The following is a 14,791-nucleotide window of genomic DNA, read 5'->3' as shown; positions in this document are numbered from 1 at the left end:
TCACATTTATAATCAGCATTTACTCGGCATACCTGTCAGTAACATTTATTAGATGAAGCAAATGCATCTGGAAAAGTCTGTTTGTGGTTAACTTCAGTACCAACAAGAGTCCTGTCCGGTAGAGTCTGTCCTCGTTGCTGCTCAGCATCACGTCTGTAGAGAACAGGTCCTCTCCAGGTGAAGATACCTCGGTAACAACCTCAGCTCCTGCTCACACATGCTCCCAGCATCCTCAGCACTGGAGCCCAGCTCCACTGAAATCCCTGAAAGAAAACCACCAGCAGTCAGTAGTCTTTAATTCAGGAAAACTCCTGCTCAGTACATGAGGAATAAACGGGTGATATCAGAAATGCATTAGGGAGGGGTCAAAACACTCAAACAATCAAGAGTAAAACACATTATTTCAGTCAAACACTGGTATTCTACCACCAGGTAGGATGAGGTACTGAAAAAGAGAAAAGTTAGAAATGAGAGAGAAACAATATTGGGACATTAAAATAAAGAAAAGAAATCAAAAAGAGAAAAGACAAATAACAATTGGGAGAAAAAATGAGCATACATAAACAAGATAAAGATACGTAACAGTGAAAGATAAAAGAGGAAAGAAGGAGACGAGATTTTTAAAACAAAAAAAGAGAAAAGAGCTACGGGATCGGAAATGACGAATGTTCGGAGCATCTGATTGGAAGATTAGTAGCGGAAGTGACGTTCCAGGACGGAGCGGGAAACAGCGGCGCTGTGGAGCTGTGTGGTGGTTGTGGAAGCAGCTTTTCATAAAGAGAGTTGTCATTTCTCGTTGGCGTTTGGATCTCTCCATTGAGACGTTCTCGTAAGTTCATGTATGTGCAGCTGCACGAAGAAAAAACTAGACCTTTTCGTTAGCTAAAAGAGCGCGCGCGGTTTATGCTACCAGCTAGCTTCGATGAGCAGTTGTTGATGTTTGTGCTAAACGTGTGTGACGTGAAGCTGGGAGAACATTTTAATGTGGAAATTCAACAATCCAGCAAATTACTATTAAACCTTCAGCCTGATGGTAACAATGAAAGATGATGTTAAATTTATATGTATGTTTTAATCATATATAATTAACCATTCTACCTTATTTAAGTGAATTCTGCTGGTTTACAGAAAAATATTATTTTGTTTATAAAGTTATAAAGTTAAATGCATTTGTCATTTTTGGAGTTGTATTTTTTTTTAATTAAATCTAAATTTCATTATTTTAACAAGTCCAGCTATAATGGCTTCTGTGAAAGGTGATTCATAATATTATTAATATTTTTTCTTAATCATTCTGGAACTTTAGCTTTATAAGAATAAAATTATATTGTAAACTCCCTGAAGCATTTAACCTTAAAAAATGCTGTTTAATGTTGACTGACAAAAACAGTCACATTATGTATTTCTCTACGTGTCACCTCTAAGCTTATTGTGCTGCTTTGTTGTTCATATTTCTTTGGTTTCTGGCTCATCTGTCATCTCTTCCTTGATTTCAAAGGAGCCATGCAGGCTTTTTTCAAACCAGCTGGTGTCAGCAAACCTCTGAAGGATAAAGGGCCGTCTGGGCCCAGTGCAGAGAAGAAAGCAAAGTCTGTTCCTTGGGTAGAAAAATAGTAAGTCTTAGTTCCAAAAATGAACATTCCATACACTAACACACCTCGCTACACAAATGTTACTGTTGTAATGACAAATACAGACATTAACTCTTTTGATCACATGTCAAAGTCAAGGCCCGGGGGCCGGATTCGGCCCTCCAGATCATTTTATTTTATTGTTATTAATGACCCGATGTTATCTTGCACTCATTTCTAACTTATATAATATTGACAAAATATATTTTTATGGAGAGTTATTTGAAGTTTAAGTTGATTAATTGTGAAATAATCTTTGTGTCTTTTTATTTTTCATAATTATGTTAAAAAGTTATGGTTTTTGGACTATTATGGCATTTGCTAAGATTTTTATATGCTAATTTTGAGTTTAGCTAATATTTCAGCTACATGCTAGCTGTTTTGGCTTATTTAGGCTGTTATTCCTGGGCATCGCCTACATCACCATGGGCTCCATCTGCTTCTTCCTGGGCGTGTTCCTGCTCATCATCCACCACAAATATAAAAAGTATTTTTTTGGCTATTTTGAAATTTAGTTTTTTTTTCCTGCTACATGTTTTGGCCAACTTAAGTTTTTTCTTTTTGGGGCTAACTTGGAGTAATATAAAAGTTATCTGTTTCAGCATTTTTAACTATCAATTTTAGCAACTTCAGCAGTCAAATTTAGCTTACAGCATTCACACTAGCATTATTGCGGTTTGAAAGTTTTAAAAATGTAGTTTTAGAGTGTTCAATAAATGTTTATCCTGTTCGGCTCGTGAACTAAGGTGTGTTTTGGTCCTTGTGCGATTGAGTTTGACACCCCTGCTTTAGGTGGTAGTTTTCGTCAAGCAACATGGAAAACAGTTATAGTTAGTGAATCAACTCTAAGATAGTTTAAAAGGCTTCAAAAACTTAATCTTTCTCCCTGTTTTGTCATTATTTAGCCAAAAAAGCAGAAATGTTGAGTTAAGCTGTTGGCTTTTTTAAAACGATGACTCTGTCTGATATCAGTTCCTGTTTCACTCATTTTACTGACTTTATGTAGGATCATTTATTTCACTGAGACAATGCATATTTGTTGATATCCATGGGATAGAATAGGCATTCTGACAAAGAATAGCAAAAGAGAGCATGTGAAATAACTCCTTGAAAATTGACATCTGCGTTGTTTTGTTTTCTCAGATTTAATTTCATTTACAGAAGTGTCATCATAGAGATGTGGAGCAGGTTACATGTTAACTTAGGAAACGCTCCACTAATAGCAGAAGCTGCATCGCGTTTAATGAACAAACTCTGAGTTACTTTACTTCTTGTATTTTTTTTCCAGCAGACCAAAATGCGTGGATGAGGTGGCCTTCCAGGAGGAGGTGGTGGCGGTGCTGAAGAAATCTCTAGAAGGAGCAGATGTTAGTATCAGAGCTTTGAAGTCTCACATGCAGAGAACTGAGCTGTGTGTTTCTTTTCTTTATATGAACTTTGAGGTCATCACTGTTTTAGATGTAACTAGTGTGACCTGGTATCTTGTTGTTGCATGTGTTTTGACACAGGGATGTAAACTCACAATAATAACCGTTTTAAACACAAGGTTTGAGACTTTAACAGCTGACTGTGAATGAGTCAGATGTGTGAGCATGATTTATTAAGTGTTACTATTCTAGAGCTGAAATGACCTTTAGAATTCTGATGCTAACTTCATTCTAGTGTGTGTTGTTGGAACGTCTCTCATATCTAAAGTGGAACCTGGTGCTGTTTCTCTATCAAATACTCAGCAAAACCCTTAATCAGCTGAGTCATCTTCTATTAGATGAGAACTTACTTTTTAAGCTTTAGAAAAGCCGAGCATCTTACCTGAGTTTTATTGTGATTGCAGCTTCCTAACTTGCTCTTCTATGGCCCACCTGGAACAGGAAAGACTTCCACGATACTAGCAGCTGCTAGAGAACTTTATGGGTGAGGAAACCACTTCAAACTTCTCTTAAGTTCTTAGAATCATTAGATTTTGTTTTAGCTTTGATTTTTTTCTCCCCACATTCTCTTTGTAACATTCCACGTTCTCTTTTACTGTCTACTTTAGGCCGGAGCTGTACCGGCAGAGAGTGCTGGAGCTGAACGCCTCGGATGAGCGAGGCATCCAGGTCATCAGAGAGAAAGTGAAAACCTTTGCTCAGCTCACCGTGTCAGGAACCCGTCCAGAGTGAGCTGATTTCAGATAAATATACATATAGACGCCATGCAGAGACGTCACACACACGCCGATGTCCACCTTTTTAGCAGTCCAGCACTCGTCATCTGACAGATAATATCAGCTGCTTTAGTGTAGAGAAACATCCAGCAAATGTCATCCTGGTCTACATGCGTTACTGGTGGTTGTCGCGAGAGGAAAAACTCAGATTTCAAGCCTCTCATTTTACCATTTTCTGTGAGATGAAGTCAGAAAACGACAATGGATCACTGAAGGGTGTCGGCCTACAGATACCAGCTCACTCTGTAGTGAACACTTTGTCAGGTCGGCCCGTGGTTACATGTCCTGATCAGGTTTTTTTTGGGCCTGATCCGATTCCGAGTCATTCGATTTTGTGTATTTGCGATACAGAGTCCCAATCCAATACTTTTGTAACACATTTAAAACATGAACAAATTGAATTAACGTATTTCAGATCTGGGCTCCGCTCAGCTCCAAAGCCACGCCCCCTCAGAGAAGATTTTGAAGGCGGAGGCTTCAGATCAACAGGAATAATGGCTGTTTAAGACATTCAGGTTGTGGGATTTTGGTTAAAAACTTCATAATCATAATCAAAACATTGCTGAGAATGTTTTTTTTAATTAAAAATTGCCATAGGAGACTTTCACAATATTCCAACACTTTATGATCATATTATGTTACATGTTGGTGCAAAGCTGACATGAAAAGCCTCTTTTCTCCACGTTGAAATGAGCCATTGCATGTTGATTGCGTAAATAGTCTTAGGAGTTACGATGTGTCAAAGAGCACATGTTGTTTAGATGTCATTGGTAACATCTCCTGTGGTAAAAGGTTACCGTTCTATGGCTATTAAAAGCATTTCAAAAACAAGATGGGACATTTTAGGAAAGCTGTAGACTTGGACTCGAGTACAGAATTTTTTCCAAAGCTGTTTGTTGTTTTTTCCTGTCGTGGATGTTGATGTTTTTTGGTTTAAAGTAATGCTGCCACAAACGATTATTTTAATAGTCAACTAATCGCCCATTATTTTTTTCCCGATTAATCGACTAATGGGGTCATGCGCAAAGTGGATGTACATTGTTAGCCTAAATTATTAGCTTTAAACAAACTAAAAACTGGATATATAGCAATACCTGTGATAATGTTAGTGTGAATGCTTTAAACAGAATTTGGCTGCTGAAGATGCTAGTGCTGATAGCTGAAGATGCTGAAATTAATGACTAAAAACACTGAAGCTGAATCCTGAAAATGCTGAAGTTGATAGCCAGCTAAAATATTAGTTAAATGCCAAATTAGCCTAAAAAACAAAAAATCCTAAATTAGCCAAAACAGCTAGCATGTAGCTGAAATATTAGCTAAACTCCAAAATAGCCTAAAAAACCTTAATAAATCCCAAAATAGTCAAAAAAGTTAGCATAATGCCATTATAACTTTCTGATTTACTACACTCTGACTCAATATAATATAAAGTAACGACTAATCAACTATTAAATTGGTCGTCGACTGTTTTAATAGTCGATTAGTCGTCTATTAATTGACTAATCGTGGGATCCGTAGTTTAAAGTAGATACGTTCTAGCTAAAAGGCTCTTTATCCTGGTAGAATGCAGCAACAACTGACATCTCTCAGCAGCCGATCACATGGACTTAGTTCTTGTAGACATGCTAAAGACATTCAAAATAAAAGAGATGAAAATATTTTTTTAAGAAATGGATTTAACCAGAGAGGAATGTAGGAAATGGGACGTCCCACATCTGTTCTTGTTTAGGTAACGCTGAGATCAACCTTCCATCTTCCTGTGTTCGCAGCGGAAAGCTGTGTCCTCCTTTTAAGATCATCATTCTGGACGAGGCGGACTCCATGACGGCGCCGGCGCAGGCCGCTCTAAGGCGGACTATGGAGAAGGAGTCTCGAACAACCCGCTTCTGTCTCATCTGTAACTACATCAGCAGGTCCCCTGACTCCGCCCCCTAAAGGCTTGAAGGTGACCTCTGACTTGGATCCTGACGGCGTCTGTCTGTGTTCTGTAGGATTATTGAGCCCCTAACATCCAGATGTTCCAAGTTTCGGTTCAAACCTTTGGCCAATCACATCCAAGAAGAGCGGCTGCTGGAGATCTGTGAGAAGGAGAACCTCAAATACACCAAAGAGGTAGAGCACAAGCCACTCTGGAACCATTTATGATCTAATCCTTCTGCTCTTTGTGTTCTGATTGAATTTTCAACATCAGCTACTGGATTACCACCTAAGAACGAAAGTAGTGGTGTTTTTGATAAAAAACACAAAGAAACGTGTTGGAGTCAAAGTAACGCTCCATTTTTAAGCCCATTTTTACCATTATGGTTGCATTCATATTTGTGACAACTGGATCATTTTTCTGTGAACTTCATGTTTAATTTTTAACTGAGCAGATCCTCCAGGATTTCGAATGTTGCAATTGGAACTATTAATGTAAATTCAAGCAATCCCCGCGATTTTTTGCACACCCTGCAACTTAACAATTTCACTTCATCTGCCGCGACAACAGTCATGATGACGACGCAGCTTCACGACTGTTTCCCACTGACTTCCTCCCAGGATCTCTTTTTTATTAACTCTCTTTGCCTTTTTTCTCTGCAAGCTGCGCGTGAACGGTCATTACACACGTGTTTGCGCCGAGCACGGACAGAGCGGTCCGTCACATGCGGAGCACAACATGAACTGAGTATGAGAAAAAGACGGAGTGACTCTTGGAAAAGAAGCAAAATCTGGAACCATTTGACTTTAACTCAGGGCTCTCAAACTGGCGGCCCGCGGGCCACAAGTTGATATTTTGTGGCCCCCATCTTAATGTGAAAGTTCAATGTCTACTAAACAATATCTTCTGCATGTCCACGCTTCTCTGGTGATAGCTTTGTGTTTACTTTGTGATCTTTCAGCTTTATGCTCAAAACTTTACATTTGCTATTGTTGTTGGATCTGGTCGTCAGAAAAGTCCTTAGCAACAGTTGCTAGCGACATTAGCTCCTGTTGTTTCACAGAAGATATTGTTTAGTAGTACATAGACATGAACAAATGTTCAATAAACTTGTTCAGTAGACAGACAGTGGACGCAAACACATAATTTTGGCTCAAATGGAACCCCACACTGCATGAACATCACATTGAAGCCAGACGCCCTCGTTGGCGTTTGGCGTGAAGGTAGCTTTCTCTTCCCATTGCTCCTGCAGTCATGCTGCTCCTGCAGTTGCAGTGGTTAGTGAAGTCCTTTGATTCTGTCTTGGCACAGCTGATAACTTTTGTGTTTCACCTCAGAGTATTGCAGCACTGGTGCAGGTGTCTGAGGGAGACCTGCGGAAGGCCATCACATTCCTGCAGAGCGCCGCTCGGCTCAACGTGGACAAGGAGATCACCGATAAAGCTATCGTTGAGATAGCAGGGGTATGTCATTCTGCTGCCTGATGAGTGGATGCTTTTGTGTTGTCTCCTCGAGGTTTCATTGATTCAGCAAAAACAGCAGAGAAGTCTGTACCCGCTACACCTGAAGGAGTCATCAGTGGACAGGCTCTAGATTCTGTCATTACACAGGTAGAAACAGCTCAGCTCCTATAACATACATCATTAGTGAAATAAACTAGAAAGACCTCTGTGGACAATAGACTCCAAAAACAAGTCGGACAGGGAACTGTTTCAGTTTCAATTTATTTCTTTTCATTTGCATAAAACAACTTTAATTTCATCAGAGAGGAAGAAAGAAATGCTTGTTTATTGGCTGATTAGGAAAAAAAAAACTGTGACCCAGAAATGGAAGTTTGATCTGAATTGTGAGTTAAGTGAATCATTGCATCTCTAGTATGTATCCTGCCGATTGAACGGGGACCAGAATTTAAGCGTGTAAAGTTGTAAATGTGAAGCCAGAGTGTGGCGTTATTGGTCTGCAAAAATAAATCATTTAGATTCATTTTTAAAGTATTCATAATAAAGTATTGATTCCTTTTGTTGACAGCTGAAATTGTGAGCTGTACAGCCTTCACAAACTGCTTCTGGGTATAACTCCTAGAAAAGGAATTCAAACAGTCATTATGTGTTTGCTTCATTTTCCATTTTAAAACATTTGGAACACAAAAAAGTAGTTTATTTTAAATGAATAAATAAAATCTATAAATAAATAAAGCAGTCCTTTTCCCCCTTTTCATTTTAATTTTTTAAAGCGAATGATACGCGGGTATTTCAGTGTCTTTTCCCTTCAATGTTGAGTTTTACATGAGCGCACAGGAGAAGCTCCACGAGCGCACAGTCCTCCACGAGGGGGTGGAACTAGTTTTAGGAGCGTAAGAATACTTCCCCAGGTGAGCAGGAGAGGACACAGGAGTGGAAGAATACCCCCACCAGCGCAGAGAACAGGTTACACGAGCGGAGAAGAGGTCTCACCAGCGCGGAGAACAGGTTTCACGGGCGCGGAAAAGAGGTTTCACGGGCGCGGAAAAGAGGTTTCACGGGCGCGGAAAAGAGGTTTCACGGGCGCGGAGAAGTTTTCGCGAGCGCACAGGAGTAGAGGAGCAGGCGTGGAGCCTGTCCTGCGCCCATGGAACATTCCTTGTGTGTGGAGTATGTTCATTGTGAGCGTGGAGTTTGATATACGCTCGTTGGAGAGTTTTTGGGCAGATTTAACTCCATACCGGAGGAGATGGTTTCTCTCCAGCCATAAACCACACACCACCAGCTGCTCTGAGGATGGATGTGTCATTAAAAAGTCTCAGCCTCTCTTCTCAGGAACCCCTTTTTGTCCAGTCACTTGACAGGTGAATCTTCTCTTTCCAGGTGGTTCCTTCCAAAATGATCGAGGGCTTGCTGCAGACATGTTTCAAGGGGACGTTTGAGAGACTGGAGGTAACAGTCAGGGTAGGTGTCCACATCTTCATCCCGTTGTTGTGTCCCAGTGAACTGCCAGTGAGTTACTCTCATGGTCGGTGCTGCTTGTCCTCATGAGCTGAACGTGTCTTCATCAGAACCTGGTGAATGAAGGCTATGCAGCCACTCAGATCCTCAACCAGCTGCACGAGGCGATCATAGAGAGCGACCTGAAGGACAAAGACAAGTCCATCATTACCGAGAAGATGGCGGTGAGGCTTTGCTTTCTGATTTGAATGACATCACGTATGAATTAAATATGGACAAGTGGAGCATTTAGATTTGTGGAGTGTCCGTGGTGCACAGAGAGAGAGAGAGCGGTTGACCTCTGATCAGAAGGTCACAGGTTTTGTTTTTGCCCACCCGAGTGTCAAAGTGTCTTTGGGTAAGACACTGACCCCCACACAGCTCCTGGTGGTTATAGGATGGTGTCAGTGTTCAGCAGTGAATGTGTGAATGAGACTGTGACTGTAAAGCATCAAAGTTCTACAGAAGAATACGACATTTACCATTGGTTCCAACTGCTGTTGAAATCAAGGACGGGAAGCAGCAGAGTACCTCTGGAGACTGTTCTACTCTGAGCATCATTACTTTCTACCACAGGGCTTTCCTGATGACAGCAGAGAACACAAACACTCTGTTATCAGAAGAGCAGAGCAGGCTGAGCTTCCAGAGAAGACTCTGGGTTTTCAGTATCTGTAACTGGATCTGTTACACCACTCTGCTGGGTTTTTCTGTTTGCTGTGCAGGGGAGCAATCAAGTCTATTTTTATAATAAGTATATATAGGTAATTGTTAGTATTTATATATATTTCAATATTTTCATGTTTACCTCAAATAAATATTGGTTCCTAGATATCTAGTTCTCCTAGTTATTAGCTTTCTTTACTGCGAATAATCTTGATAATCTGTATCAGACTTTAAACTTCATTTTATTAAAAAGCACTTTTTACTTGTGCAGCTCAAAGTGCTTTACAGTTAAAACAGAAACGGACAATAAATGAATAAATCAATAAAAAGAGAGAAAGCCAGTCCACCCTTTACCCGCCCTGCTCCCTTCATTCACACACACCAGCAATGACCCCACAAACATTGAATAAAAGTGATGTAGAATCTCACTTTTCTTTTTGTGGGATTATTGAGGGATGATGCTGAGCCCAGGGATGAGTTCCTGATTGGCTGGTGCGACAGGGCGACCTGTCGAACTTGAGATATTTAGATTTGGTCTTGAAGTCGCGCCTGTCACTCAAATCACGCCGCAGGACTTTTCACCTCATGTTGCGTCTGTTCATTGACTTAACATTGAAACTGGTCGCCTCCGCCAGTGAATGCACCTTTAAGCTAAAGGGCTTCCAGTTGTCGGTTCATCTTACAGTCAGTCTAGTTTTCACAAAGTGAAGAGTTCTTTTTTTTTTTTAACTGTTTCTGATGTGGATTTGTGAAGCAGTCTAACAACCAGAGAACTGCAGCCACACAATGTTTGAGAGGCACCATGACACTATGTTTGAAATGCAGATGTTCCCCACATGACTCCTACGTCAGGGTCACGTGTTGCAGTGAGTGCAGTCTGTCTGTTTCTCCTTTCAGGTTGTGAGTAAGTGCCTCTCTGATGGAGCAGATGAATACCTGCAGATGCTGAGTCTGTGTTCTGTCATCATGCAGCAGGCCTCCCAAAGCTAAGACCCCTCACAGCTGTCAACCTTCACACCCCACACTCTCTCCTTTTCAACATGTAACGGACTCTTTCATGTATGTTTTTGTCATATTTTGGAGAAAATAAATAGACTTTTGTACCTTTCATTTTTGTAAAGTGAGTTTTGTTTGAGAATCGTTCATTCAATCTGAATCTGAAAAAGCGCAAATATTTTTTATTTTAGTGGAATAAAAACTCCAAGGCATACATCTAAGTGATATTAGAATCTACAAATAACATTAAAGTGCAATTAAATGAAATAATTAATGAAAGCAGGAAACTGTTGAGACAACCAGGAGAAACATTGAAAAGGTCACTTTTAAAGATCAGGAATATCTTCTGAATCAAATTAGAACGTTTTTAAATCAAAGTTTGGATTAAGCAACTTTCAAAAAATATAATGCGTTGCAGTTCATTATATTTAGGGATGTAAGGATTTATTTTAACGATTTAGATCGCAATTCATGGTTGTTAATTCATAGTCGATTTTTGTTCATTTTAAACGATCCAATTCTCTGACCTGAAATGGATCCAGAACATCTTCATCCCAAACTTCCACCAGTGTGACTCAGAGATGAATACCTGGTACTGAACAGTGCAGGTGAAGTTTTCATAATTCTTGGATTTCTTCAAGATAATAAATTAAATATGTGAACAAATAAGTAAACAAGAATGAATGTCAAATCCATTCACATTTTACTTTGATAAAGTTGTTTTTCCACATCAGAAAAATGTATTATTAGAACATTCTACCACACTGTATGGTCACATGACTTTGATCTAAGTGTTTCCACACATTTGACTGGAATGATGGTTGATCAGTTTCTGCTGCATCACATGTGTGTTGTCTGCTGTGATGGTGGTTTTTATACTATAGTAAAATAAACCTACCTTGTCTCAATCCAAATGGTATGTTCCAATATTGATTATAATCAATTAATTTCATTTTTAAATGGTTTCATAATTGTCTAGGACAGGGGTCTCAGACTCAGTCACACAAGGGGCCAAAACACATCTTAGGTCTCGGGCCGTACAGGATAAATATTTATTAAACACTCTAAAACTACATTTTTAAAACTGTAACTTTTAAACATAATTATGAACTAGATATATAGCATTACCTGTGATAATGCTAGTGTGAATGCTGTAAGCTGAATGTGGCCGCTGAAGATGATAGATGAAGATGCTGAAATTGATAGCTAAAAACACTGAAGCTGATAGCCAGCTAAAATATTAGCTTAATGCAAAATTAGCCTAAAAAAAGCCTAAATTAGCCAAAAAAGCTAGTGTGTAAATGAAAGCCTAACTGCAACTCAACTTAAAACAACCTCTAAAGAGAAGCTTAAATTAGCCAAAACAGCTAGCATGTAGCTGAAATATTAGCTAAAATCTAAAGTAGCCCAAAAATTCTTTGTAAATACCAAAATAGTCACATTTTATAAAACTTTAAAACTGTAACTTTTTAACTTGACTATGAATTATAAAAAGTCTGTAATATTATTCCAGAATAAATCAACTTAAACCTTAAATAACTTTCAATATTTTACTCTCCATAAAAATATATTTTGTCAAAATTATACAAGTTAGAAATGAGAACAAGATAACATCGAGTCCTTAATAATATTTAGGGCTGTCAGATTTGTCACGTTAATTACACGTTAATCTGACATGTGCTTGACGCCGACAATTTTTTTGACGCATTAATCGCGGACTTTCTCATACGTGCCTTTCCATACCGCGCGTGGGCGTCCCGCCCTCCAACTCACCGGCTGCTCTCACTAGATCACAGGCGGCTCTCATAGATCACGAGCGGGTCTCCAAACACCGAGCTGCGAGCTAAAACCGGCCGGCGCTAGGACCTGGAGAGCTCCTGCACTCTAACCCGGCTCCAGTTCGCGTCCAGTACCACGTCTGGTGGTACCGGCTCGCGTCCGGCGCCGCGTCCCGAGAGCTGCGGACCCCTGACAGTCCGAACAGCAAGCGCACCGGGGGACGTTTTAAATGTTCTGGAGGTTTAAGCGTGATCCAACCACAGCATAGCGGTCTGTCTGCCGGCATATTCACCACGTGAACTCCGCTGGACACGTCGCTGCATCGAGCTGCAGCCAGAGAACGCGGCGGCAGTAACAGACTGTCAAACTATCCACAGAGTATCCCGCTTTTCTCAGTCTTTAATGTTTTAAAAAACAAAAGTTAATTGGAAATGATAAATCTCTATTTCATTTATTACTGTAGTTCAGCAGAGGAGGAAAAGATTTGGTCCTGACAAAAAATGAACATGAAAGTGTTATGGAAATTTTATTTTTGATGTTTTTTATTTTATTTTACTGAACGTTGATTGAAGTTTTGAATTTAAAATGCCCTTCACTTGCACTTGGGCTTTTGTTAGGGATTTTATGTTACAGCCTTTTATTGTTAAGAAAGTTTATCTCAATACAATGTTACAAAATAAAGTATTTCTGATGAAAACTATTAATTTGTCATTCTTGTTTTCATAATTAATGTAGAACTGCTAAATTCCACGAAACACACATTTTTTTCCTTAAAGGCCACATGCAAATTTGCGATTAATCGCAAGTTAACTCAGGTCAATGCGATTAATCGCGATTAAAAAAAATTATCGCCTGACAGCTCTAATAACAATAAAATAAAATGATCTGGAGGGCCGGATAGAATTACCTGGAGGGCCGGATCCGGCCCCCGGGCCTTGACTTTGACACGTGTGGTCTAGGTCATTTTAAATAACTCTCCTCAGACAGATCGATCTGTTTAGATCATGGAATAGAAATCAGTATATTGATTAAATGGATTTATTAATAACAACACATGTAGAGCAAAATATTTTGTTTTTTCATGTTGGTTAATGTGCTTTCAAAGAGGGATACAGTATATCCATCCATTTTCTGAATCCACTGAAACCTTTTGGGGTCATAGGGCTGCTGGTGGAAGAAGGCGGGGTGCACCTGGACAGGTCGCCACTCTGTTGCAGGACCACGGTCACAAACACATGCACTCCTGGAAGCAATTCAGATTCACTGAATAAACCTATGAAGCATGATTTGGTCTGTAGTAGGAAGCCAGAGTACCTGGAGAAAACCCAAACATGCACAGGGAGAACATGCAAACTAGAACCAAGACCTTCTCACCAACTACTGGGGCCTTGCACACCTCCACCTGTAGATGGCAGAAGAACCCTTTGTTTTTCTGATTGACAGACAGTTGATAAAATAAACAAAAAAAATTACTAAGGCCTTAAAATCTCCCTTAAAATGACACAATCATAATTAAAAGACCACAAGGAACTCTTTTATAACAGATGAAAAGATGATCAGATTTGACTTTAAAGTATTAAAGGTAAAATGTGTTCCCTGCATTTCACTATCACCAGAGGAAGCAGCCCGTCCCCTAACACCAGTTTAGAAACTGGTTTGATACACATATATATGTGAGTGTGTGTGTGGGGGGGGGGTGTTAGTCTATTTTTACAAGTTTTCTTATCATCCGAACACAGTGGATTCATAAATGTTCATATTTATTAGATTTCGACTTCAGGGAATAGGTGATGTTTAATTAAAAAAAAAAAAACTGAATGGTCTTAATATCCAGAGTCCCGCCCTCTGTAGTCTTTTAGGATTAGTGAGAAGGGAAACTGCTCAGGTAAGTCTGTTACATCACTGCTGCTCTGACATAACCAGGTCAAACACAGACACGACAATCTCACATCACACTCAGAGGTAAAAACGAAATATTACAGAGGACTAGTGAACAAGCAACGTCTCAGACGTGGATAATGCAGCACTGTGTGAGTCCTGCAGCTGTTGGGCTGAACATGAATAAATGAATCTTTGCCTCATTGGAGAGTTTCTATTCTGCCAGATGCTGGTGTCGTCTCCTCCCACTGCTTTGACTGGGGCTGAGCTCAGCAGGATCTGTGAGGAAATGTCAGAATGTTATAATCTACATAAAGATAATTAATGAGACAAATCAAAACAGATTAGCTAACATGTAATTCCCCACCCATTCACTCGTTTTCCCTGCAGAGCAGCTGTTTGCACCACTACATTCCTGTAAAAAGCTGCCCACAGCAAAGCATGACGTAAAACTGCAATGATCTGACCGGCTGAAACAATGATGCTGGAAGGCAGCGCTAAGAACACACTTACTAATAATAGAGCATTCTGTTGAGTTCAGAGAGGTTAGGGAGGTAAAAGGGGAAAAAAACACTGTTCAGACATATTTATCCAAAATAAAACATAAAAAGTAAAGCAGAAGAAATGAGTTGATTGTGGATTTTATGAGGTGCAGAAATCTGGACCTGAATCTGGACCCTATCATCATGACATAAATCTGCCCTCTGTCTCCCCCTCTGGCCATCAGGGGATCTGTCACCTGAGTACCAGCACTTCCCGGGTG

The 14,791-nt window shown here is 39.8% G+C and overlaps 1 protein-coding gene across 3 annotated transcripts; it reads left to right on the top strand.

The window, feature by feature from the left end:
- Positions 1-676: 676 nt before the first annotated feature.
- Positions 677-10,485, top strand: rfc4 (replication factor C (activator 1) 4). 3 transcript variants are annotated; one of them, XM_024261408.2, is made up of 11 exons: positions 677-829; positions 1,499-1,613; positions 2,920-2,998; positions 3,463-3,542; positions 3,667-3,786; positions 5,604-5,747; positions 5,826-5,946; positions 7,090-7,215; positions 8,596-8,676; positions 8,784-8,897; positions 10,273-10,485. In XM_024261408.2, exons 2-11 carry the CDS (start codon positions 1,504-1,506, stop codon positions 10,363-10,365), a joined length of 1,068 nt encoding a protein of 355 aa, XP_024117176.1. In that variant the 5' UTR covers positions 677-829; positions 1,499-1,503; the 3' UTR covers positions 10,366-10,485. The 3 variants fall into 3 exon arrangements, with proteins under 3 accessions (XP_024117176.1, XP_024117177.1, XP_024117175.2); XM_024261409.2 differs by having other exon boundaries at positions 683-839; XM_024261407.2 differs by lacking the exon at positions 677-829 and adding an exon at positions 911-1,033.
- Positions 10,486-14,791: the final 4,306 nt, after the last annotated feature.

The sequence above is a fragment of the Oryzias melastigma genome, unplaced genomic scaffold (assembly GCF_002922805.2).
Source record: "Oryzias melastigma strain HK-1 unplaced genomic scaffold, ASM292280v2 sc00325, whole genome shotgun sequence".
NCBI classification, from domain to species: Eukaryota; Metazoa; Chordata; class Actinopteri; order Beloniformes; family Adrianichthyidae; genus Oryzias; species Oryzias melastigma.
The sequence above is the reverse complement of the archived record's forward strand: the minus strand, read 5'-3'. Positions and strand labels throughout refer to the sequence as shown.

What these genes read in the sequence shown, in the direction of transcription:
- rfc4 (XM_024261407.2), top strand. Translation starts at nt 937, where the DNA reads ATGTTTGTGCTAAACGTGTGTGACGTGAAGCTGGGAGAACATTTTAAT. An exon ending in ATTAAACCTTCAGCCTGATG is followed by an intron (nt 1,034 to 1,498) that starts GTAACAATGAAA and finishes TTGATTTCAAAG; the next exon opens with GAGCCATGCAGGCTTTTTTC. An exon ending in GCTGCTAGAGAACTTTATGG is followed by an intron (nt 3,543 to 3,666) that starts GTGAGGAAACCA and finishes TGTCTACTTTAG; the next exon opens with GCCGGAGCTGTACCGGCAGA.